This window comes from Trachemys scripta, chromosome 1, assembly GCF_013100865.1.
Source record: "Trachemys scripta elegans isolate TJP31775 chromosome 1, CAS_Tse_1.0, whole genome shotgun sequence".
Classification (NCBI taxonomy): domain Eukaryota; kingdom Metazoa; phylum Chordata; order Testudines; family Emydidae; genus Trachemys; species Trachemys scripta.
Genome location: NC_048298.1, coordinates 92,468,147 through 92,492,349, shown reverse-complemented (window position 1 = coordinate 92,492,349; position 24,203 = coordinate 92,468,147). Strand labels below are relative to the sequence as shown.

Here is a 24,203-nt window from a genome sequence, read left to right as displayed (position 1 = left end):
TGGATCAAATAAGAAAGGGGCAGCATACCTCTCTGTTGTTTGTTTCCGTCTGCAGCCATGCAATTGTGTGACTTTCAGATGCCATGCTCCAATTCAGCATGATACTTACACATGCCTAAACCTAGGCATGAGAGCGTAGTCCCATTGTAAGCAATGTTGTTGTAGTCATGTTGGTCCCGAGATATTAGCGAGACAAGGTAGGTGAAGTAATAGCTTTTATTGGACCAGCTTCTGTTGGTGAGAGAGACGAGCTTATACAGAGCTCTTCTTCAGGTACTTCCACAGGACTGTTCACGTGCTTACAATTACTTATGTGCTTCAATACCTTGCTGAGTTGAAGCCCTAGGGAAGAACTACCCATAAGGGCAGTCATTTTCACAAGGCCACTGCCCGAAATCTTGGAGCTGAAAAGCTCCCCCAGCAAATGTCAGGGGTATTTGATTCAGTGCATTCGGAGAGTTAATCTGCTCTTGGTTACACCTGTACAAGCACATTGGCTTCAATATATTTGATTAAAGAAAGGTCCCTGTTGATCATAACACCCATTATCCTAGACAGCCTGAAGAGAAAGGTGGGTGAGGGGGTGTTTGTCTCCTGATCAATTCCCAGGGAGCAGCTGGGCTGCATTACATATGGTGGGTTAGGTGTTAACAATTTGCCCTTCCTCCCATGATGATGTCATTCTTGTGGGTGGGCCAGGTCCTGAAGTCTGGGCAACAAACAGAGGCCAGTGCTGACCGAAGAACTCGTGCTATGACTAAAGACCTTCCCTGGTGCATACTGTCAGAGGAAAGAGATGGGTAGGAAGTGGGGCAGAGGAGATCGGGAGGGTGGGATAAGAGTTAAAAAATAGATGACACAATAAGGATTTGGGCCTGAGTCTCCACTCTAACCAAGCCGTAGAGAGATGAGGAGCAGGGGTACAAAAGTGACTATGCCACCTACAGTTTATATTCTTTGTGCATCCAGGGGCCTGCCTATCTGTCTCCTGCTGTAAATTAGAGGAGACTCAAGGCTGTTCAAATTTACACTCTGCTGCAGAGGTGGCCTAGGGGCTACTCAGCAGCTGAAAATAGGTAGAGGGCAGCATATTCCAGCCACGCTCCCTCCTACCCCCAGCACACCCCCTACACTGGGGCCTGTAAAGAGAGTGGCATCAGCTGGCTCTGTTTTCCAGGCAACCCCTTTTAGGCTGGGTTACTCACCTGTGGGGAAAACTATTGTGTTTATGCCCCCTCTAAGGCATAAGTGGACTGAATTGTACCGGAGAACTAGCTCCCTAAATGGAATAAAAATAAGGGGGGAGGGGCAGTGAGGATGACTCAAGAAAAGACCCAACTGTAAGGTTAATAGATATCTGTCTACGTTTCAGCACTGCACTTTATGGATATTGCCCTGGCAGAAAAGGGTCGGGTGGCTTTGGGCCAGTGTCAGCCTTCCGGAGGGAAGCTACCAGTATTTTTCTCCCTGATGTGAATACTGTTTGAAATGTTCGCAAAGGTGGCTGCAGTTAATAAGTCAGGTGACCTCTGTTGTGCATGGTAGAAGCATGGTTGAGTGGATAGATAAAGCATTTGTGTTTCACCTGGGTCAGGGGGTCATGTGTAACTTGACTTCCACAAGGGCACCCTCTCTTCCTTCTCAAACCCTCTTTCCCCCCCCCCCCCCCCGGAATGGAGCACTCAGAAGAGACTGAGGCAGGTGTTGTGAATGAATTAATCCCCTGGACGGGGGTGGGGGCAAGGCCTGGGACTGAATGAACATAGAGACACCCATCCAGGAAAGGGAGGTTTATACAAGGCAAGTTTAGAAGTGGTGGTGGGGTAGCAACCACAGGGAAAACTAACTGACTAGGTGATTATTACTGCAGATAAATTAAAACAACAATGGGGCTTTGATATTGCACACTGGTCCCCTACACCCATGAGCACCCACCTAGTCTCAATGACAGAAATTGTCCAAATCCTCTATGAGTGTTTTGCTGCAATAACAGAGAAGTGGATGCTATAATACTTAGACCCCCCTGCTGGGCAAAAGAGGAACATGAAAGATCCATCAAGTTCATAGAATATAAGGGTTGGAAAGGACCTCAGGAGGTCATCTAGTCCAACCCCTTGCTCAAAGCAAGACCAATCCCCAGACAGGTTTTTGCCCCAGATCCCTAAATGGCAGCCTCAAGGATTGAACTCACAACCCTGGGTTTAGCAGGCCAATGCGCAAACCACTGAGCTATCCCTCCCCCTGCCTTGGAAGAGTTAGCCACATCCAGCCCATGGGCACAGAGCAGTTTTCTCCTCAACCCAAAGCACCACTGCAAAACCCTGCTCTGGAGGTGTGTAAACTGCAGCTTCCAGAATCCTATAGCACCTACAGCAGCAATGGTGGCCTAGATTACACTGCAGATCCTGGTGCAGGGAGACTGGGCCATGCAAAACTACAGCTCCCAGGATTCTTTGGTGACCAATTGCAGCGATGATGTAATATGGTAATTAAGAGAGTTTATATATTATTTCAAAATACTCTACAGCTATCAACTGAACAGCAGCGACCAGAGAAAGGTCCCCAGGCAAACCCCATTATCCTGGGACCCCTGGGATTTGGGGAATGTTCAGAATGAGAAGGTGGGTTTTGTCCTTTGTGCCCATCACTAGTAATGACAAACATGCCATTCAGACAGAATCTTTCTTCCCCAAAGATCTCATAGCTACCACATTGAGTCCCAGTGAAATGCAGCCACCTCTGGGGTGGAGAGCACCAGATAAACTACAGATCCCAGAATCCTCCAGCGCCCACACCTGCAGTGGCGTCTCCAGCTTGGGAGGGACGGAGAGGGAGAGGGAGAGATGAGGATGGAAGGAGGGGAGGAAACGCAGGCTCCAGAGAGGGTGTCTTTGACCTGGGAGAGCCATCCGCCGCAGCCCGCAAACAGCAGCCGGGCTAAGTGGGTCCGGCTGAACGTCGGGGGCACGGTCTTCCTCACCACCAGGCAGACCTTGTGTCGGGAGCAGAAATCGTTCCTCTGCCGCTTGTGCCAGGGGGAGGAGCTGCAGTCAGACCAGGTAAGCGGCGAGCTGGCGCCTGCTGGCCGCCCCGCCTTGGGTGTGTGTCTGTGGCTGCCGTGTGCCCAGCGGGGGAGCGCGGAGCCATGACCGGGGTGGGATCAAAGCACAGCGCAGGCCGGGCTGGGAGGAGCCAACCCCGGCGGGGAAGGCGAGGTCCCATAGTGCAGGATCAACAGGGAGCTGGAGAGACAGACTGGTGGCCGGCGCGCACAGGACCGGGGTAATTGGCATGAGACCCCGTCCCTGTCCCCCCGGGGAACTCACTCCCTGCGTTCCATCCAGCCAGAGCCTCTTGGGGGGGTTGGCCCGTCCCCTCTGTGGAATGGGAGGAGTTTCTGGCTTAATAGTGGGGACCAAACAGGCCTGCCACCCCGGTGCTGTGTGGCACACACAGCACCCGTCTCCTCTGCTTCCTCGCACCAGCCCCACAAGAGGCGCCCCCCTTTCTCCCACTGTCACATGCCCAGTTATGTGGGTGGGACTCAGGTCTGACAAGGAGACATGGCGTTACCACATAGAGCCACAATAAGTAGCCTCCCATCACAGAGACAAGGCGGGAGAGGTATATTTTTTATTGTACCAGACAAGCTTCCCAGCTTACACAGAGCGCTTCTTCCATTCTCCTCCTCCCAATACAGGCTGAAGAGGTAGGAGCCCTGCTGAGACCAGAGTCCACATCACATCTTTTTATTCTTGGATCTCCCTGCTAGCCTTATAGAATCATATTATATATAGGAAAGGCTTGGGGGTCTGCACCTCAGGGGTGAAATACCAAGAACCTCAGGCCCCAGCAGTTTCAGCTCTTTGCTCTTTCAAGGGAGATAAATTGAGAGTACTGTGCAGTTTGCTCTGCATGTGCATTTAGGATGAGATCTATAACAACAAGGTTCTGCCTGAATGTTGAAAGTCCCAGGGTACTTTAAATTAGAGAACGGGTTTAACCCATTTTGCTTTCCAACATGCCTCTTCTCCCTACTGTTTTGCAGTGTGATGGGTACCAGTTGGCTGCAGCCTTCCATCCTAGAGGTGGCTGCTTTTCTGTGGTACTATATGCATGTAGTTTGGGATCCGAAAGTTCGCTCTTATATGCTACTTTTAATATGTAGCTCTCAAATCACTTTATGAAGGCAAATAGGTATCGTTATTAGACCAGGTCAGGAATTTTTTGATAAAATGTTTTTTCCTTGGAAAATGCTGATTCATCAAAACTGTTCCTGGGAAAGGATCCATTTTTATGAATTTCCTGTTTTTTGTTTTTGGGGGTGGAGGAGGGAGAACGTTTTGAACTTGTTGACATGTCCCATTTTGACATTTTCTAAATGGAAAGTATTGGGTTTTTGATTCAAATTATTTTTTGGTTTGAAATTTAAGTTATTTTAAGGTTAAAAATGTTAAACATGACAAAGTCAAAATTGAACTGAAATGTTTTGATCTCTCGTTTGAATGTTTTTCTTTTTGAATTTTCCATTCACAATTTTTTTTTTCTTTTTGAGATTTTGACTTTTCATCCCAATTCAGGGTGGAAAAAATTATTGAAATCTCAAAAATTCTCACAAGACTGGAAAACTGTTCCCTGACCAGCACTAATCATTATCCCCCTTTTTCACAGGGAAAACAAGGCACAGAAAGATTAAGTGAATTCCCTAAAATCAACGGCCAAAAGGACCCAGGTTTCCTTACCCTCAGTCCTGTCCACTGGACCAAAGGAGCTATAGAAATTAGGGTAACCAGATGTCCTGATTTTATAGGGACAGTCCCGATTTTGGGGTCTTTTTCTTATATAGGATCCTATTACCCACCACCCCCATCCCGATTTTTCACACTTGCTGTCTGGTCATCCTAATAGAAATATAAACCAGGATTACTACAGTTCTTGTTTTACTATAGTCCGTTGTCTAGAGAAGTTAGGGGCAGTGGCAAGTTTTCCCGTTGGGTTCTTCCCATCATGGCTTGTCTCTATTGTTAGGATGAGACTGGTGCATACCTTATAGACCGGGACCCCACATATTTTGGACCCATCCTGAATTTCCTGCGTCATGGCAAGCTGGTACTGAATAAAGACATGGCTGAGGAGGGTGAGTGTTGAAACCCAGTGAACTCCCTCTTAACACTGAATCCCTCTCTTAGAGGTGGGTTACAGTAGGTGCTGTTAACCCAGTATCCTGACCATATCCAATTCTGCTGTCTAAAAAATCGCCCCCCACAGTGGCAGGCCCCCTCCCCTGCGCTAGGATTTTGAAGACAGCTATCTTTGGAGCCCTCATCCCAGGGAACTCTTTGTGCCCCATTTGCCATACAATAAAATGAATGAGAGTTAGGAGAAAAAGCTTGCTGGAGTTTCCCCTGATCGCTAGTGATGGTATGATATTATGATAGGGTGAACCCATGCTGATTCAACCCTCTGCACGCTGATTTCCTCACCAGTGCTCCACTATTTGGAGCATGAAGCTTCTGTCATTGGGGCTGGGAAAGGAGTAGCTAGGGGGGAGGGATAGCTCAGTGGTTTAAGCATTGGCCTGCTGAATCCAAGGTTGTGAGTTCAATCCTTGAGGGGCCATTTGGGGATTGGTCCTGCTTTGAGCAGGGAGTTGGACTAAATGATCTCCTGAGGTCCCTTCCAACCCTGATATTCTATGGTAGTGATGCCCAGTAGGATCTCTGATGAATTAACAAGTAGGAAATGGATGGCCTTCCCTGGTGTTAGCCCCATAGGGTTTGAGCCCTAAGTGACTGAGAATGCTTTATTATCAATTTCCTCCCCAGCATGCCATTTCTCCCAGTGTATGAGAGAGGGACCAATGGGGTGGGAGAATGAGAAGCTCTGAGGGATTGTCAGGGTATGTCTACACTATGGAGACTATGCTGGTATGAATATGCTGTCAGAAAGAGTTTTTCTGTCATTGCAAACAAAGTTAGCTTTGTTGATGGAAATCCTCTTCTGTTGACAGACCTGCATCTACACAAGGGGTTTTGTCAGCATAGGTATGTCAGTCAGTGGTGTGGGGTTTTTTTCACATCGCTGACTGACGTAGCAATGTCAGTATAACTTTTCTGTGTACCCTAGGCCTACGTGGGATGGTTGAGGGCAAATAAATCTCACCTGCTTGCCCTGTCTATGTTCTGATCTCAAGAGGGAACCTGTGTAGTCACTGAATGCTGGTTCCTAGGCATCATTCTCCCTTGTGGACACATAAAATGCCCCACGCCCTCCCTGTTAGCAAACGTGATCATGTATGTCTCAGGGGAGCAGACAGATGCAGCTACTGTAGGTTAATGAAGTGAAACACACATCTTTGTTTATCTGCTTTGGGGTAAAGTGCTATTCAGAGATCAGCAACAGGCCCAGGGCAGGCACCAGAAGACTAGGCTCAATACCTACAACAATAACCAGGATTCACTCCCAAGTGGGTAGCACTCAGTAACTGAGGGGTCTGGATTTAATCCCTGCTGAACAGAGCCCACAGGACAGTAACCAACAGAGCAAGAATGAGCCCTTATGTAGCTCGGGGCCTAAATTCACTCTAGTTCATAGACACTCTGGGTCAATAATCAGGGTGCCTGGGTTCAGTGCCCAATAAGTAGAGCTCTGAACCTGCCCTGGGAAAATAACCTGCAAGCCTGGGTAGTGTCCTTCTCCTGGAATAACAGCCAGGGTAGGGATATGGGTGCACTTCCCAGTAGGATGAATCCTGGGAACATTAACCAGAGAGCTAGGGTTCTGTCTCCAGTTGTAGAGCCCTGACATCGTAACTAGGTTAGTCACCCCTGCGCCTCCCCTTGGTACAGTAATAAAGGGGGCCTGAATTCAATCCCCAGGTGTAAGAGCTTCCAGGCACCAGAGAACTGTTCATGTGGGACGTTGTGGTGTCCCTTCTCCCCAGGGGAGAGAGTTCTCGGTACAGGCATGTGAATTCCTGAAGCAGCCAGATGGGGCTTTCCCTTCAGGAAGCTCCGAGTACTGGGAAATGGGACTAAGAAGGACAAATACTTATTCCCATGTCTTTTACACTCTCTGTGTTTCTAGGGGTTTTAGAAGAAGCTGAATTCTATAACATCGGCCCTTTAATCAGAATAATCAAGGACAGACTGGAGGAGAAGAACTACACCGTAACACAGGTCTGAGGGAAAATGGAGAGACAAGGCTGGGGGGGGGGGAGAGGGGATGGAGAGCTAGAAGAGAGGTCAAATATGGGAGGAACAGTGGGGAAGTGCCGTGGAAAAATAACCCACTGTGACTATCTGTAGAAGAAATGAGTTGTTACAGCCCCAGCCACAGAGCTTTAGCTTAAGCTGTAGCAGCCAATACTTTTAGTTCTGGAGGTTCTTGGTTTAATTCCTGGTGTGTCAGCCCAGCTGGCCCTGTCACATAAATGGGAGATGTTTGCTGGCACATAAATACACAGGGATGATTCCACTGATACATGCTGTGTCATGAAATCTTCCACCAGCAGGAAACCTTCATTGTAGTTAAAATGGAAGTCCCAGAGGTGGCACTGGATGCTGCGCTTGTCTGATCTGGAAGGGTGCTATATTCTGAACCTCCAGACAGGGCATTAGCTGCAGGGGCTATTTCAGTGTGGGAAGGGGATAGTTGGTGGAAGGTGCATTGTCTGTGTGCGCCTGCAACTCCAGAAAGAAGCCAGCCTGTTCCTTTTAGTGCACTATCACTGTGGGAGGCAGAGGGATATCAGTGGGGAGTCACTGAGGCTGTGGGAGGTGGAGGGGGTGTTTGTGGTGGGGAAATTCTCTAAGGCGTGACTCCTCCATCTTTGGCTGTGATTACCTCCTTCAAATTGCTCTTTAATACCCATTTATTCCAGGAATAATGAGAGTTAAAAATTGTTTGTTATTTGCATTACCGTAACACACACTGAAATTAGAGCCCTGTTGTGCCAGGCACTGTACAAACATGATCAGAGACGGTCCTTGCCCCCAAAGACCTGCAGTCTAAATAGACAAGAGAAAGGGTGGGAGAAAAACAGGCTTATTACCCCCCACTTTGCAGATTGGAAACGAACACAGAGAGATTGTGGATTGGTTTTTTCCCCCAAGGTCACTCAGGAATCCTGCAGCAGAGCTACTACTTTGCTTCACCAGTAATCTCTCCATAGTCTCTTTCCTTGTGCAGTGATCCCATGACCGAACTTGCATTATGTTTTGTCTTATCTGCCTTAGTTTGTGAACTCCCTGAAGCAGAGACTGTGCCTCCACACTTGAGCACAGTGGACATTTATGGCACTATGTCAGAGGTTCTCAAACTTTTATACTGGTGACCCCTTTCACATAGCAAGCCTCTGAGTGCGACCCCCCCCTTTATAAATTAAAAACACTTTTTTATATATTTAACCCCATTATAAATGCTTGACATGAAGCGGGATTTGGGGTGGAGGTTGACAGCTCGTGACCCCCCATGTAATGACCTCCTGACCCCCTGAGTGGGCCTGACCCCCAGTTTGAGAACCCCTGCACTGTATCAATGGCTTTTATTATCAATGATAACAAATGCAAACTTCCTGTAAGAATGAGTGTATGCTGGGTGCTGGACCCTTCCCCTCCTCACAGTAGATCCTTTTAATCCATGTGCTGTCCTGCTGCGCATGAGATGTGATCCCGCAGAAACCTTTGTCCTCTCATACCACCCCTTTTTGGGCAGGGCAATATGAAGTTGGGTTGCGGGTATACCTCTTTGTAGGGCCCTCATTTTTATAATCCAAGCCACAGGTATATCAGCTTTTGTCACAGAATAACATTCAGAATCTTTTGAGGGTATGTAGCCACTTGGCTCAGTTTCCTGCTGGAACATCTGCCCCGAAGGCAGAGTTCCTCAGCAACGTGCCTCACTTTCCTCACAGGTGCCTCCGAAGCATGTGTACCGGGTGCTGCAGTGCCAGGAAGAAGAGCTCACTCAGATGGTTTCCACTATGTCAGATGGATGGCGCTTTGAGCAGGTAGAGCAGGATGTGTGGGGTAGAAGAGGAGCTGTGTGCTAGAGGAGAGACAGGGAACATGCTCTAACATCAAGGTGCCAGAATACACCACTCCCACTGTGGGTATTGCTTACTCACCAGGTTCAGTGCCAGTAGATCCCATCTCTCTGCCACCTCTTCTCTGGGGAGCCTGGAGGAATCTGCGTGAGGTTACAGTGCTTTGTGTTACAGCAGTCCGTCCCCCCCCCCCACCCCCGCCCAGTTCTCTGTGTCACAGCCTCTGTTTAGTCCTCAGTCCCTCTGGTTTCTTGACGGGAGTAGCACATAAGTATCTGACTCCATGCTCCCTGAGGGCATTGTCCATATCCCTGTTCCCAGTGAGAAGTGGACATGTAGCGAAGCATGTGTGAGATCTTTGACTTTCTCTTTTGTCACTTCCAGCTGGTGAATATCGGGTCATCCTATAACTATGGGAATGAGGACCAGACAGAGTTCCTGTGCGTAGTCTCCAAAGAGTTGTACAACTCACCCAATGGCCTGAGCTCTGAGCCTAGCCGCAAAGCCAAGGTGAGACCAACCTGCACTTCACTGTCCTTGTTAATGGCTTGTCTTCATCACCATAAGAGCCTCTTCTCTGTTTCCTCCCTCCCCCTCAGCGGTGGGCTAACCAGGTGGTGAAATGTCATGGCCTGTCCCTTTGTTCAGAGTCATGAAGTGCTACCTCCTAACGAACAGGACCTTGTGTGTGTGGCAAATCACTATAACAAGGTACCCCTGTCCTTCTCGTGCCTCCCCAGTCTGCCTCCTCATCTCTCTTCCTACCCATGCTGAGTGTGTCACTATCATCAGACCCATCGGTGTGGGAATACCCATAATGCTTTGCAGTGGGTACCTTTGTTTGCTGACTAGAGGACAACATCCTCTTTCTGGAGAGTAAGGAACGCTTTCTCCACTGAGTTGTGGTGTGTGGAAATGGGAGGCGCTCTCCTCACCGTCAGGCCAGAGAGGGAGGGGAGAAACTCCGTTGGGGCACACTTTCTTGGTAGATACAGACACACAGAACATGGGAAGGACCAAAATCCATCGGTCCCCGACAGTCCTCTGCATTTCTATGCGGGGAGACGTACCTGCCTGATTCCCATGGACAATCCCTGCTCAGGGTTCCAAAAGAAGCCTGAATTTCTCTGAACCCTAAAGGTCTTCAGGCCATTCCTCCCTATACCCAAATCTGGCCGCTACTTTGAGCCCTTGCGCATGAGCAAGAATCACCATGGCAGGTCTTGCAAGTGTCTCCGATCTTTCTTCCCTTTGTACTGCATGCTGGGCCGCAGAGCACAGAGGAGGATCCAGAGGAGGAAGAGAAGGAGGAGGAGGAGGCAGAGGAGAAAGGTGCATCAAATCCCTGAGGAAAATAATAATAAAAACCCAACCATAAAGCCGTCTGTTCCCATCTGGTGAGAGTCCACACAGCTAGTGTCAGGGGAGCACTAGGGAAGAGGCTGAGGGAACCACTCCAGGGAGCAGGGGATGCAGTGGGGCTGAAGTCTCAGTGGTGGAGGCGGGAGATCTATTACACATGGCTGCTACTTTATATTTAACTTTTTATTTTTTTATTTTTATTTGCAGCAAATTAATCTACCTGGGATTCTGCTAATTCTGTCCAGATTCCCTCTCCTGCTCCCTTCCTGCCCATGGGGTTCTTGTCACCTCTCTCCTACTTCCTCCCTTCCACACAGTTCTTTCCCCAAGAATCCCTCCCTCCACTCCCCTCTTCCCTCACTCTCTCTCCTCATGCACCTAGGTTCCTGCCTCCCCTCCCACCTTCCACTCCTGGTGTCCTGTGTGCTCCCTGCTCAGGATCCTGTCTCCTCCTGCTCCTCACTCTTCCTCCTCTGCAGGTATGGTACTTGTCTGCTCTCTCAGATATGACTCTGAGCTCTGCATGAGTGACTCTCATCTCCTCCCCTCTTACGGATCTGGCCCTGGTTTGTAGGCCTTTGGTGGGGGCAGGGAGTGGTTGATTATTTCCTTACTCTGTGCTTTCCTGATTCTCTTTGTGTGTGTCTTATTTTTAAGCAGGCCTTACAGTTCTGGACTAGAGGCTCTGGTAGCAGAAGGAAGAGCAAAGCTGTGAGACATTGAGAGGGATGAGAACCAGGGCAAGGAAGATAGAGGGGGAGCTGGGGAGATTGTTGTATTTCTGCCTGGCATATGTGCACACAGGATTTTTCCCCAGCAGCTTCTGTTTAATCCTCCTCCTAGTAGCTGAAAGAATATTTTGCATGAGGATTTCCATATATTTCCCTGCCTTTAAAAGCAGCCTTTGCCAGCTGGGTGTTTCCCAGCAGATTCTGACAGGGTAAGCGTTCTGGGAGTGAAAATAGAAACTAGGCAGCGCTGTGTGAAGTGCACCCCAATTTTTGGCAGAGAGAGAGAGAGAGAGAGAACTTGGGCTCACCGCCCTAGTTGTGTGGTGGAGGGGGTGAGGAGGCCTGGAGGAAGGAGCCTTGCTTCTCTCTTTTTAGGCTGTTTACAGGATTTGTGCTAAATTGGAGGTTCCTGAACCCCTCTTCCCACACCCCTACAATTAGGGGGAGTCATTGGTTCTCTGGTATTTGCCAGGCCTTCTCCATCCCTCTGTTTAGGGGTCTCTCTGCCCTCAGCTGTGGGGCCTGAGTATTATACTGAGTCAGTATATTTTACTCACATGGATTTTCCTTCCTCTCTCTTTCTCTCCCTCCCTCCTTTTTCATGTCTCTTTCTTTTCTGTTCTCTCATCACTTTGCTTTTCCTCTTCCTCTCGATTTGTGCTGCTCTCCCTTTCTCCTCCATGCTTGATTTCTCTCTGCCTTTGGTTTTGTTCTTTGTCTCTCTCTCGTTTTCTAGTTGTTACAAGCCAAAGGCCTCAGGATGTGATACCGACGATCAACTCCAGCCTTTTAATTTCCATTTAAAAATCTTTATTTTTGTACTGTAGTTTATGGCAGCCCTCTGGGGGAAAGCGTCGCAGCGACTCCACTCCTCACCCTCAACTTGTTGCCTTTGTTTTTAAAGTTCTGTTTTGGAATATCGTTTCTGAAGCTCACGCCCGCCTCCCCCCTGAGAAAGGCAGATACCCCCGCCTGTGTGTCTGACTTGCTGCAGGGGATGTAATCCACACCCTGCAATCTCCCCAGGCCCACAGGATTCCCCTTCTTTAGGGACACAGTCAGTGCTTAATTTGTGCCAGGGCTCAGCCCTGGCATCTCTAGGCTTGGCAGTTCATAGCCCCAGCATCTCTGGACTTGCCACATCAGTTTTGAAAATAAATCATTGCTTGAGCCCCGGCACCTCTTTCACTACAAATTAAGCACTGGTCACAGTTACCCGTGCTGGAGAGTCCAGAACTCAGCAGCTACACACTTCCTTCCTACCCACATCTGCTGACTAGATTCAGGCCTGTGTGTTTGATTTACTGTCAGAGCCACTGTTGGGGAGGGCAGTTGAGCTTTGCTTGTCACTAGGGGGCAAATGGGGAATCCCTGCCTCTCTCCAGATAGCCTGTGCTTAGCACAAGGAGTAAAGGGGCAGCATTGACCCTTTGCTGGGTAATATACACACACAGGCCCTGCAATGAGAGGTTTAATTTCAATGGGGGAGAAAGAGGCAGGAGTATAGCATGGCGTACCTGGCTTCTGATGTAGCTTCTGACTGTTCTAGGAAGGAGATGCCTGCCAGTGCTTCTGGACATGGGGTGTTTCCGCTGTGTTATAACTCCTGAATAAATGTGACTGTCCATTACTGGCTGTCTCCTCTCCTTTTTGCCACAGCACTTTGGTGCTCATGGGAAGGACCTGAGAGCTAGAATTGAGGCCTCAGATTAACTGCATGATGACATTAGAACTCATCCACTCGGAGCCAGTCTTCCTTCCCCACCCCTTTGTTCCCGACTGGCAAGTGAGGCAGGAAGTGCGTGTGACTGGAGTCCCTGTACCCAGCACTCTGTAGGCCAGGAGACTTATGGTCCCAGTGGAAATGATGTTGGGCTAAGGAAGCTGTGTCCATTGTTCACTCGGCCCAGGATAAAATTCATAAACACGCATGATACAAAAGTTGTTTGCTGGGTGCAGCTCAGCCTGGAGGCTTGGCCCTGGCCTGTGCTCCTGGTCACCTACTCTGACCCTAATATACCTAAATACTGATATTTATTGCACACATTGTCTTCCATTCTCGGGTGGAAAGGGATGTTCTGGTTCCTGGCTAAAGTGACAGAGACATTCCCACAGTTCCCAGGGAGCCTGGCTGGGCCTTCCTTTACTGTCTGTGTATTTCTCCAAGTGTGTATAGCACGGCTGATGGGGGAACTTCTTCCTGTTGCAGTTCACACCCCAGTGAACTGTATAAGCACCCACACAGATTATAGATGGTTCATGCTGTCCCCAGGCTGCAGCTGAGAGGGAGGTGTTCGTCTCTTTTTGAGGTTCTCATCTGGTCTCATCAGGTTGCTGCATATGGAATTTTAGGCTGGCAGATACATTCTCAACCCAGACAGAGAAAATTGCAGAGCAAAAAAAATGCTTTTTATTCCCAATTCCAGACATTGGCCCATAATATTTCTTCATAAATACATAGCCATCACCATCTAAAATACTTTGCTTGCTGCCTTCTCCCCTCACTTTGCTGGCAACAGAGGATGGAAGTGAAGGAAGATCTTTTGTATTAAAGGTATTAAATGAATTCAAGAGAGCGGGTAGGAGGTTGCACAGATGTTATGTACTCAGTGGCCAAGAATTCTGCCTGGAGGGAGTCCAATTGCAGCATAAAATGATGGTGAAATTACAGCACTGAGGCAGTGACATGTACTTGGGAAAAGTGATGGATCATGTCTTGGAGGCTCTAATAGACAAATAATTGCCCAGTTGAACCTAACTATACCCTCTAGCTAAGGAAAGAAGCAATTATAGAGATGGAAGAGGAGGAGGCGTGGTGGGGGGAAGTGTGGGGAGGAGAAGAATGAATGGCAGGGAAGGAGAGAGAGACGGATTGATATCACAGTTACTGGAATCTCATTTCTATCTACATCAGTCAGATTTTCTTGCAGCAAATGTTCCAGCGTTGGAACTGGGGATGAATTATGTAGTTCCTGTAAAGTTCATCTCCCCCATTCTCCTGTTCAGAAAGCATCTGCTCAGAACCCACGGCTTTCCATCCTCCCTCCCCTTAATGTACCAGAGACCTTTGTGTGCCTGGCCTTAATACAAGACTGGGCATTTCTTGGAGAGGGTGGAGGGGCTTCCCACATGTCCTCACATACCCCCAGGGGCAGATATACTTTCCTCCATCCCAAAACATAATCTCTGTCTTTCCCAACACTCTGGAGACAAGTGATCAATGTCAGGAACAGGTAACAGCAGCCTGTGCCTAGTGGGGAAGGCACAGGGAGACTCCCTCAGCTCATTGTCTGTTTCATCCAGCCTAGCACCCTGGTGATCCTGGTGTAGACCCCGTAATTATCTGGACGTGCGCAACCCAGCCCCCAGCTCACCAGGCCAGCCAGGAACCACCTGCCACTGGGCTCCTTGCAGACGAGGGGACCTCCGGAATCACCCTAGAGGCAGAAGGAAACAAAGAACCATCAGGACACTGAAGTGATGGGGGTGGAGCATGATGAAGAACTCGCACATGCTTTAAGAATACATTTCCCCTACTTCCTCTCATCTTCAGGCTGCAATTCAACCCCTCCATCCCATTGCCCAAGGCCTTGGCAGAACCCCCAATGGAGCTAAGTATCTTAGGCAGATGGGTGTAGGATAGCATCAGAAATCCAAGTCTTCTAAGGAAAGGTATTGGCCACTGGCACATCCTCGGCCATGCATGTCCCCTTCCCCAATAAGCCTCTTGCTTATTCTTCTAGTCAGTGGAAGGTCCTCAGAAGGAAACAGGCTGGAGCAAGTCTAGGGAGGGCTTTGCCAATTGCAAATTTGAACTGGATCCTAAAATGAATGGAGTGCCAGTGGAATTGCCTGGGGATGAAGGGTAATGTAGGAGCAGGCAGAGAGCAGCAGCACCAATCAGCACATGCTGGGGTGGGGTGAGTTATGGGAACAGTCTTCAGGTAGATGACAGGAAAGGTGCTCGTAGTAGGAAAGCGGAGGAATGGCTGACAAGGACGTAATGGCCTGAAATTGGAAAGGGAAAATCCAAGCTATAGTGTCACCAGCATTCCTGACTAGGCCGAGGATCCATGGGAAGAAGTGGATAACCTTCCCTATGGAGCTGCGTGTGGTTCCACCAAGGTTCCATCACTGTGGGGAGCTCATGGGAGACTGGACATAATCCTAAGAAACTGAAAAGTTTCTGCGTTTGCACCAGAGGATAAGCATGAGCAGGATGTGACCTACAGTTGGGGCAAGAAGGTCTTTCTTCTAACCTCTTGGAATCAATATACTCCTTATTCAAAGCTATAACACATGTTCAGGGGACAAAGACCTCCCACCCCCATCCATTACTGGATGATGCCCCTTTAAGGTGGAAGTGTCCCATGTCTCCTCTGTCACCTGGCAGGCATCCTTCTTGCCCTTGCGGTAGCCGGCGCAGAGCATTCTGGGAGATATCTGGTAGTGATAAGCCTCGCTGCAGATGTCCTGCTGGATCAGCTGCACATCCACCTTCTGCAGGATGTTACTCAGTTGCCCTAGATATGGAACAAGAACAGCCGGTGAGTAACAGCAGAGCTCCCTGCCTCTTCCTGTTATCCCCATACCACGGCCACATCTCACCTCTCCAGCTCATGGAAAGAGCTGCCACTCAGATCACCATCTTGTCCTCCACTTGCGTCACATCTTCCCCCCCTCCCCTAATCCTTACCTTAGTTTCTCACCTTTTACTGTATCAGTTCAAGCTTCTCACTTCACCCACAAGGCTCTACACAACTGGGTCCTATTCAGCATTACGCTGCAGCCCCTTTGCACCAGCGGGGCACGAGGGGGGTAGAACTGTCTGAAGGAGGACAATTCCGTTTTGCAGCAACTTTTGCACTTTCAAAACTTGTTTTCGTCTCACAGTGGACTGAAAACATGGCCTTCCAAATGTCCCCATGAAAACAGAATTGTGTTGAACTGTCTGGTTTTGGATCCAAACCGGAACATTTCGATTCATAGAATCATAGAATATTAGGGTTGGAAGGGACCTCAGGAGGTCATCTAGTCCAACCCCCTGCTCAAAGCAGTACCAATCCCCAATTTTTGCCCCAGATCCCTAAGTGGCCCCCTCAAGGATTCAGGATAGTGTGGGTTTGTGGCCTGGTGATTAGGGAGATGGGAGACTCAGGTTCAAGTTCCTGTCCTGTCTGATTCAGAGCAATGTTTTCATCCCAGAATAAGGCAGAATCTTTCTGATGAAAACTTCATCCAAACTGCTAAGTCTCCATGACTGTCCCAACCAGCTCCATGAGGGGAACAGGAAACACATGGGCAGTACTGTACGAGAGCAGCAGGCTGTAGTGACCTTTTCACCAGGGGCACAAGTTAGGACAGCCCTTGGGGGCTGCACTGGCTGCTGTAGCTGCTGCTTGGAGGAAGTGCAAGCTGCAGCCCCTCCATCTGTGTGATGGTGCCTGTCCCTGCACAAGTGCAGGGCTATCGCTGGGCCCAGTGTCGTCCCTGCAGCCAGCTCTGCTCCTCTCAGGCCTCTCTCATTACTGCGCTCTGGCTCCTTCTCTTGACCTCTGCTCCACACCGTCTCTCATGCGGCCCCTTGTGTTCCAAGTCTGGAACAGCTCCAGCCTTTTCATCTGCCAAGAGAGCGCCCGCTCCTCCTCGCCCACTCCTTTCACAAAGCTGTCCTGCATCGATCTTCATGCCAATATTGCCCTCTCATTGCCTTGGGAATTCTTTCCCCAGGTTTCATACTTACCTGTCTCAATTAAACACTCAGCTCATTGGCAGGGCACTGCAACTGACAACTGCTATAACTGGGTTCAACACTCCCAAAGGAGTTGTACCAGCCTACAACAGGTTAGAATTTGGACGCTTTTCATCAGTCAGAGAATTATAGCTATTAGATGGACAGGACCTGTCACTGTAGGCCATCTAGCCCAGTTCCCTGCCAGGGTAGGAGTCTTCCTTACTATACTTTTACTAGTGCTTTGTCCAGTGTAGTTTTCAATGATCTAGGTTGAGGAGGGGGTGTTACATTTTCCAAAGTGACACCTGATTTTGGGCACCTCCATATTTGGGATGCTTAACGTCTTGAAGGGGCCTGATTTTCAGAGGGCAGGAGCTCAGCTTTGTCTGACAGTCTGACAGGCACCAGCCGCTTTTGAAAATTTAATCCAGGGCTTCCACTGCGTCCGTTGGGAGATTATGTTGTTGTGTGTGTAATACGCCATGCACACACTCCGTAAAGAATTATAGCTACAAAAATCCTTCATGCTCCCGTCACTTGCTGACAAAGACCCTTCTCTAGGTCTTCGGACCCAACGCCTCCAGCTGAGAGCTGTCCCAGAGCAGTGCACCTTCCCATCCTGGTCCTCCCAGGATGACACATACTGTTATGAGTCTGTCTTAGGTCCTGCAAGCCCAGACAGTTAAAATCTCTCATCTTTTGGGGGCCTCGTGCTATTGTGTCTTTATGCTGTGATGTTACATCAATATGTGATAATTCTGCATGATGCACTATGATGATCCACTAGGGGGAGCTGGAGGGCACCTTGAGGCAAGGCTGATTATGGTAGATTGCAGTTGCATTCGGTAAAGGGGGCAAGGGCAAATCAAAGCTCTCCATTATGTTTCAAGGAGCTTGGAACTGGAACATTCTCTGACTTTTGTTTGGGGGACCATGCATCAGATCCTTGCAAAGAACATTACTGAAGCAACCAAGCCTTGATGTGAGACTCCTAGCATCATAACAGAATTTATTTATTTGGAAGGAGATTTTCAAAGGCACAATGAGTAATTAGCCCAACTTTCCATGGGAGCTGAGTGTCTAACTGCCATTTGTGCCTTTGAAAAACTCCCCCTCTTATGTAGCCCCTGGAGGAAAGAGGATCCTAACAAGAGCAGCAGACATCCTGCATGTACCTCCTTCCTTGAGAGCCCCCCATCCAGTGATCCAGCAACGGAGGCCAGGTTCAAAGAGGTGGGAGTGGGTAGGCAAGCAGATGGGCTGAATGAAGGGCGAGTTGATAACTGGGTGGTCAAGCTGAAGCAGGGCCACGTCGTAGTCGTGGCTGTCCTCCTCATAGTACGGGTGCAGGAGGAGGCGGCTCACCTTGAAGGACACCTCATTCTGGCTGCTGACGTTCTGAAAGTACTTGCCCAGGTAGACAGTCCAGATGGATGGGGAAGCCAATCTACTGGGGGCAAGGGGAGAAAAAAAGTGTGTCAGTGTTAGACAGAGAGATGGGGCGTGCGGCATGAAAAGGGAGAGTGAGAAATTAGGGGAAATGAAGGAGAGTGAGGGAAGTGAGGAGAAGGCTGGAAAATCAGAGAGACAATGGGCGGGCAAAAGAATGGAAGAGAGCATGGGGAAAGTGAAACCTCTGTGAAAAGGTCAGAGAGGGAGCGATGTAAAGGAGGGGAAAGACATATCTGAGGGCTGGTCTATGCTGAAAACGTAGGTCGACTTAGCTATGTCGCTCAGGAGTGTGAAAAATTCACGCCCCTGAGAGATGTAGGTAAGCCAACCTAAGCCCCAGTGTAGACAGTGCTAAGTCAACAGAAGAATTCTTCCATTGATCTAACTAGAATTTACTACAGCAATGGAAGAACCCCTTCTGTCACTGTAGTGTCTACACGCGACGCTAGTGGCGCAGCTCCAGCTGTAGTGTTTCTAGTGAAGACATATCCTTCGGTTGAGAAAGGGTACATTACAAGGAGGAACAGCCCTAAATGGGAGCATAGATTAAATAGCACCTACCTCCTAATGGGAAAAGCCAAGAGACGTGGGGATTGGAGGTGGAGCAGTGGAGATGTTTAGCTAGATTAGCTAGCATGCCTATGGGAGAGGGGAGAACATGTTCCAGGCAGGAGAGTGAAAGGCAGAGAGGAGAACATAGTGAAGAAGACTGGGGGGAAAACTGTAAGAGGCCTATTGTTTAGACACACGGTCCCTTCCACCTCCATGCCTTCTCCTGTGCTGCCCCTAATGCATGAGAAATACTCCCTGACAAACTCTCCAAACAGCTGCCACCTTATCCTCCATCAAATCCCTCCTTAAGATTCATCTCTGCCATGATGCCTCTGAACCCCAGCCTGCTGGTCCTGGCTGGGCACATGCCCAACTGTGACTATTCCTCTTCCCTGTCTCTCCTTTTCTTCCTCCATACCTCTAACCCCAGTACAAAATAATAATAGTAATAAAAACAAGCACCACCCTACAAAACACAGAACTAGCAAAGCGGTGCTAGTGCTCTGCCAGATTAATTTGCTGGGCTGTTGCAGCCATTTCCTCTACCCTTCGTCTGTGTATGCAAGCTCCCTCCCCTGTATGCCTTCCCAGGGTACCTCCGCACCTCCCTGCTACCACAGTCCTGCCCTCATACACACACATCTCCAGCAGGGCTTCCCAGGCCTGACCTCCTTGCTGCAGCTCTGAGCCACTACCGTCAATCGTTCCGAAGTGACCGGCCATTCTGTGACACGGTTCCAAGTTGGTTTAGGCTGAGACCCAACTGGCTTTGATGTGAAAGCAGTCTGAACTCGGTCTCCTCCACAGAGCTCTTCCCTCACCATTTACCTGTCATCCTGGAAGCAGTGAGCCGCTGAGACCACCCACCGATCGGCAATCAGCGTTCCACCGCAAATATGGCTCCCGCGGACCTGCAAGCTAGCCTGCCATGGCCACTCCCCTTCTACGGAATTGGCGCCACCCACAATCCGGTTCAGAGGGGCCTGCCATCCACAATCTAAGGAGTGGAAGACATAGCAAGTCTCTCAGGGGAGAAAGAATAGAAGGGGCCATTGTATATCATGTCTACCCTTCCCCTTTGTTTTACTGACTTTCCAGTCTACCATTTATACCCTTGGCCAATTACACCCTGCCTGGCACTGGCTGGAGCCATTTTATAGTACATCAAGGCTGAGGCGACTGAAAACTCCAGTGTGAGGTTTTTCCCTATTATTAACACAGGTGAACCCCGCACTACCTTTCCCACACACTTGAGCTCAATCAGCACCAGCTGGGACACCCATGCTGTGAGCTTCCTCACAGCAGTGCCCGGTCCGTGCCAGTTGGTGTTCTGTTAATATGAACTTTCTCGGAGCAGTGCCCCATTACTGGCAACCATGACTCCAGCAGTGCCAACCAAGGCTCTGGTAGAACAAGGTTCCTCACAGCAGGGCCCAGCCACCACCGTTCTTAACTCCAGGAGTGGGAGCTTCCCCCTGGCAGTGCCTAGGAGAGTGCCCTCCCTTCTCACTCCTCACCACAGTGCTTCTCATCAGACGAGTCCTTGCAGTCAGTGGCGGAGTCGCACTGAGGGTTGGGTTTCTTCACACAGCTCCTGTCTGCACACTGGTAAGTGAAAGGCCCGCAGGGGACTCCTGGAAAGATGAAGTTGGATGGGGGAGTAAAGGGGAGAGACTTGAATGAGGGTTGGAGTATTTCAGTGGAGAGCATGGAGCAGCCAAAAAAACCCATGTCAACCTTCTGCCTTGGTGAACTCCTAGATTGATGGGTGGGAGTCAGGGCCAGCTCCAGGCACCAGCTTGGCAAGCAGGTGCTTGGGGCGGCCACTCCAGAGAGGGGCAGCAGGTCCAGCTATTCGGCGGCAATTCGGCGGACGGTCCCTCACTCCCGCTCAGAGCGAAGGACCTTCCGCCGAATTGCCGCCGCAGATCACGATCGCGGCTTTTTTTTTTTTGGCTGCTTGGGGTGGCCAAAACCCTGGAGCCGGCCCTGGTGGGAGTTCCCTCAGTAATACCCCTGTATTAGCTGGTAGGTTAAGAGAGAGAATGTTACTAGCTGTACTTTGGTGTTAGCTGGTAGCGGGGTCCTGATCTGAGACTCAGCAGAGGAATCTTATCAATAGCTTATTAGAGAGACAAAGTGGGTGAGATAACATCTTTGATTGGACTAACTTCTCATCAACAAAAGCTGGTCCAATTAAAGGTATTACCTCACCTCCCTTGTCTCTCTGATATCCTGGGACTGACACACTACAACAGCACTGCATGCATTGTTAGCTGATAGGGGGAACTTTATCGCTACCCAGAAGTCTCCCATCCCTACCTTCATTGCACTTCTCCTCGTCGCTCCCGTTGACACAGTCCAGGTGTTGGTCACAGACCTTGGTGAACTCTATGCAAGTGCTGTCCTCCTGACACTGGAACTTCGCTGAGCACACTAAGACCAAAGCACCCGGAGGAAACGGGTGGGATTCAGAAAAGCAAGGCAAAGGGAAAGAGCGGGTCTCTTATCCCTCAGCAATACCCACCCACTAGCCACAACTGGAAACACCATGTGGCATTTGGCTAGAGGAGAAAGGGACTTTGGGTATGTCTGCACTGCAGCTGGCAGTGAGCCGCCCCACCGGGGCAGGGCAGTCAGATTGGCGCTAGCAGGGCTCGAGCTATCGTGCTGAAAATAGCAGTGGGGACGTTGCGGCTCTGGCGGAGACTCAGGCTGGTGCCCCGAGCTCAGAGCCAGGGGTCACGTGAGCGCGAGAGCCTGAGTGGCAAGATCCACACCGCTACTGTTAGCGCCCGAGCTCGGCCCCGCTAGCGCCAGTCTGTCTACCCAGGCTGGGAGGCCCAAGTGATGTGACGGTTAAGAGACCAGCCCGTTTTGCCTCTGCAGTCCTGGCATCAAATATAGGACAAGTCATGTGTGAAATGATTTGGGGGAGGAGGAGAATCTCAGCCTAGTCACATATTGTGCCCATCAGACAGCCCCATTTTTGGCAAGACTGGCCACCTTTGTTTAAGAGAGGCTAAGGGAGTGCACGAGGATTAAGGTGTATCAGCAGAGCACCGATGTGGTATAGCGAACAGAGCACATCAGAAAGGTGCTGTGGGTCAGGACTGTAGTGCACTGGCAGAGCTATAGGAGAGGCAACATGGACTAATGCACTGAGCACAGGAAAGCAACAGAAAACAGAGAGTAGAAATGCATGGTAACTTTTCATCACGGCAAAGGTTCCACAGAGTCAGCGATTATAAGGTCAGAAGAGACCGTTCTGATCATCTAGTCTGACTTCCTGTGTAACACAGGTTATGAATTTTCACCCAGGGGCTGCTGCTTCAGGCCCAGTAACTTGTGGCTGAGCTAGAACCTATGTTTTAGAAAGATGCCCCATCTTGATTTAAAGAACGTTAATCACAGAATCACAGAAGAGTAGGGGTGGAAGGGACCTCGAGAGGTCACCAAGTCCAGCTCCCTGTGCTGAGGCACCGACTAAACCTAGACCATCCCTGACAGGTGTTTGTCCAGCCTGTTCTTAAAAACCTCCAGTGACAGAGATTCCACAACCTCCCTTGGAAGCCTGTTCCAGAGCTATCCTTATAGGTAGAAAGTTTTTCCTAATATCTAACCTAAATCTCCCTGGCTGCAGATTAAGCCCATTACTTCTTGTCCTGCCTTGAGTGAACATGGAAAACAATTGATCACCATCCTCTGTATAACAGCCTTTAACACATCTGAAGACTGTTATCTGGTCCCCACTCCGTTTTCTTTTCTCTAAAGTTTTTTTTAACCTTTCCTCATAGGTCAGGTTTTCTAAACCTTTTATCATTTTTGTTGCTCTCCTCTGGACTCTCTCCAGTTTGTCCACATCTTTCCTAAAGTGTGGCACCCAGAATTTGACCCAGTACTCCTGCTGAGGCCTCACCAGTGCCAAGTAGAGTGGGACAATTATCTCCCATGTCTTACATACAACACTCCCATTAATACACCCCAGAATGATATTAGCCTTTTTTTCAGCTGCATCACATTGTTGATTGATATTCAATTTGTGATCCACCATATCCCTGTGACAGTATAAGGGATACCATTTCTCTGGGGTCAGAGGCCTGCCGCTAGCTGACTGGCTGGCTGGCTGATTAGCCTCACCTGCTGCACCTGAGAAAAGAGGTGGACCATAACTGGCTGATCCTCATAAAAGAGGGCGAGATGGCCAGACCCTCCCAAAAGCTGAGGGACTGTGTGCCTAATTCATGGCTGCTGGAGCAACTGCACAGAGGGGTTGCTCCAGAAACCAAATGGACAGAAGGGAGACTGCGTGAAGTCCTTCTCTTCCTGAGGCTGTGAGGAAAGAGCCAGGAAAGTGGGTTGCGGCACTTACCGGTGTGAGGGACAGATTTGGGGAAGGGACTGTTCAGCCTGCACAGACTTTGAAGGGGTTTTTGATTTGTTAAGGTGGCTTAAAATAAAAAACTAAGGCTGCTGGAAACTGCTTCCCTGGATTCCTTGAGAGCTCAGATAGAATTACACCAGGGAGTGAGCTGGCTCAGCAAGAGCAAAACCTGGGCCGGTAGGAGGAGGGGGCTATAGGATAGGCCCCAGTCCTCAGTAAACCCTCAGGTCCTTTACAACAGTGCTACCACCTAGGCAGCTAGTCCCCATTTTGTAGTTGTGCATTTCATTTTTTTCCCCTTCCTATGTGAAGTACTTTGCATTTGTCTTTATTGACTTTCATTTTGTTGAAATCAGATCAATTCTCCAATTCGGCAAGGTCCCGTCCTCCCGTCCTGCAACACCCCCCCCCCACCACCACCACCAGCTTGGTGTCATCTGCGTACTTTATAAGCATACTCCCCACTCCATTATCCAAGCCATTAATGAAAATATTGAATAATACCAGATATAAGACTGACCCCTGTGGGACCCCACTAGACACTTACCCCCAGTGTGACTGCAAACCACTGATAACTACTCTTTGAGTACAGTCTTTCAATCTGTTGTGCACCTGCCTTATAGTAAATTCATAGTTCCCTAGATGAGACTGTCATGTGGGACTGTGTCAAAAGCCTTACTAAAATCAAGATATACAATGTCCACAGCTTATCCACTAGGCCAGTGACCCTGTCAAAGAAAGAAATTAATTTGGTTTGGCATGATTTGTTCTTGACAAATCCATGCTGGCTATTCCTCGTAATCCTATTATCCTCTAGGTGCTTACAAATTGAATGTTTAATAATGTGTTCCAGTATCTTTCCAGGGTATTGAAGTTAGGCTGACTGGTCTATAATTTCTGGGGTCCTCTTTGTTCCCCCTTTTAAAGATAAGTACTGTTTGC

At 49.3% G+C, this 24,203-nt stretch overlaps 2 protein-coding genes across 14 annotated transcripts in view; one reads left to right on the top strand and one right to left on the bottom strand.

The window, feature by feature from the left end:
• Positions 1-2,563: 2,563 nt before the first annotated feature.
• Positions 2,564-12,769, top strand: KCTD17 (potassium channel tetramerization domain containing 17). Of its 4 annotated transcripts, none has more exons than XM_034777353.1 (7): positions 2,564-3,059; positions 5,029-5,137; positions 7,087-7,178; positions 8,915-9,010; positions 9,431-9,556; positions 10,616-10,887; positions 11,876-12,769. In XM_034777353.1, the coding sequence occupies exons 1-7, from the start codon at positions 2,844-2,846 to the stop codon at positions 11,964-11,966; spliced, it is 1,002 nt and encodes a 333-aa protein (XP_034633244.1). In that variant the 5' UTR covers positions 2,564-2,843; the 3' UTR covers positions 11,967-12,769. The 4 variants fall into 4 exon arrangements, with proteins under 4 accessions (XP_034633244.1, XP_034633253.1, XP_034633264.1 ...); XM_034777362.1 differs by lacking the exon at positions 10,616-10,887 and adding an exon at positions 3,701-3,709 and having other exon boundaries at positions 2,576-3,059; positions 11,967-12,769; XM_034777373.1 differs by lacking the exon at positions 10,616-10,887 and adding an exon at positions 3,701-3,709 and having other exon boundaries at positions 2,577-3,059.
• Positions 8,916-24,203, bottom strand: part of TMPRSS6 (transmembrane serine protease 6) — a 38,681-nt gene continuing 23,393 nt past the window's right edge. For 6 of the 10 annotated variants that reach the window (XM_034777287.1, XM_034777279.1, XM_034777267.1 and 3 more), the window contains 9 exons: positions 21,200-21,313; positions 20,395-20,511; positions 19,706-19,874; positions 18,049-18,323; positions 15,526-15,662; positions 14,514-14,576; positions 10,259-10,391; positions 9,128-9,189; positions 8,916-9,048 (listed from right to left, as the gene is read on the bottom strand). In XM_034777287.1, the coding sequence (XP_034633178.1) occupies positions 8,968-9,048; positions 9,128-9,189; positions 10,259-10,391; positions 14,514-14,576; positions 15,526-15,662; positions 18,049-18,323; positions 19,706-19,874; positions 20,395-20,511; positions 21,200-21,313 (1,151 nt within the window). In that variant the 3' untranslated portion in view covers positions 8,916-8,967. Of the gene's footprint in view, positions 9,049-9,127; positions 9,190-10,258; positions 10,392-12,698; positions 12,830-13,523; positions 14,577-15,525; positions 15,663-18,048; positions 18,324-19,705; positions 19,875-20,394; positions 20,512-21,199; positions 21,314-24,203 lie in introns of those variants that run through there. The other 4 variants (XM_034777304.1, XM_034777339.1, XM_034777330.1 and 1 more) reach the window with 4 other exon arrangements.

Bases quoted from the DNA above. Each gene is read 5' to 3' on its own strand.
- KCTD17 (XM_034777353.1), top strand. From the start codon at position 2,844: ATGAGGATGGAAGGAGGGGAGGAAACGCAGGCTCCAGAGAGGGTGTCT. The intron at 9,011-9,430 runs GTAGAGCAGGAT...TGTCACTTCCAG, and splicing joins ATGGATGGCGCTTTGAGCAG to CTGGTGAATATCGGGTCATC. The intron at 10,888-11,875 runs GTATGGTACTTG...CTCGTTTTCTAG, and splicing joins TCACTCTTCCTCCTCTGCAG to TTGTTACAAGCCAAAGGCCT.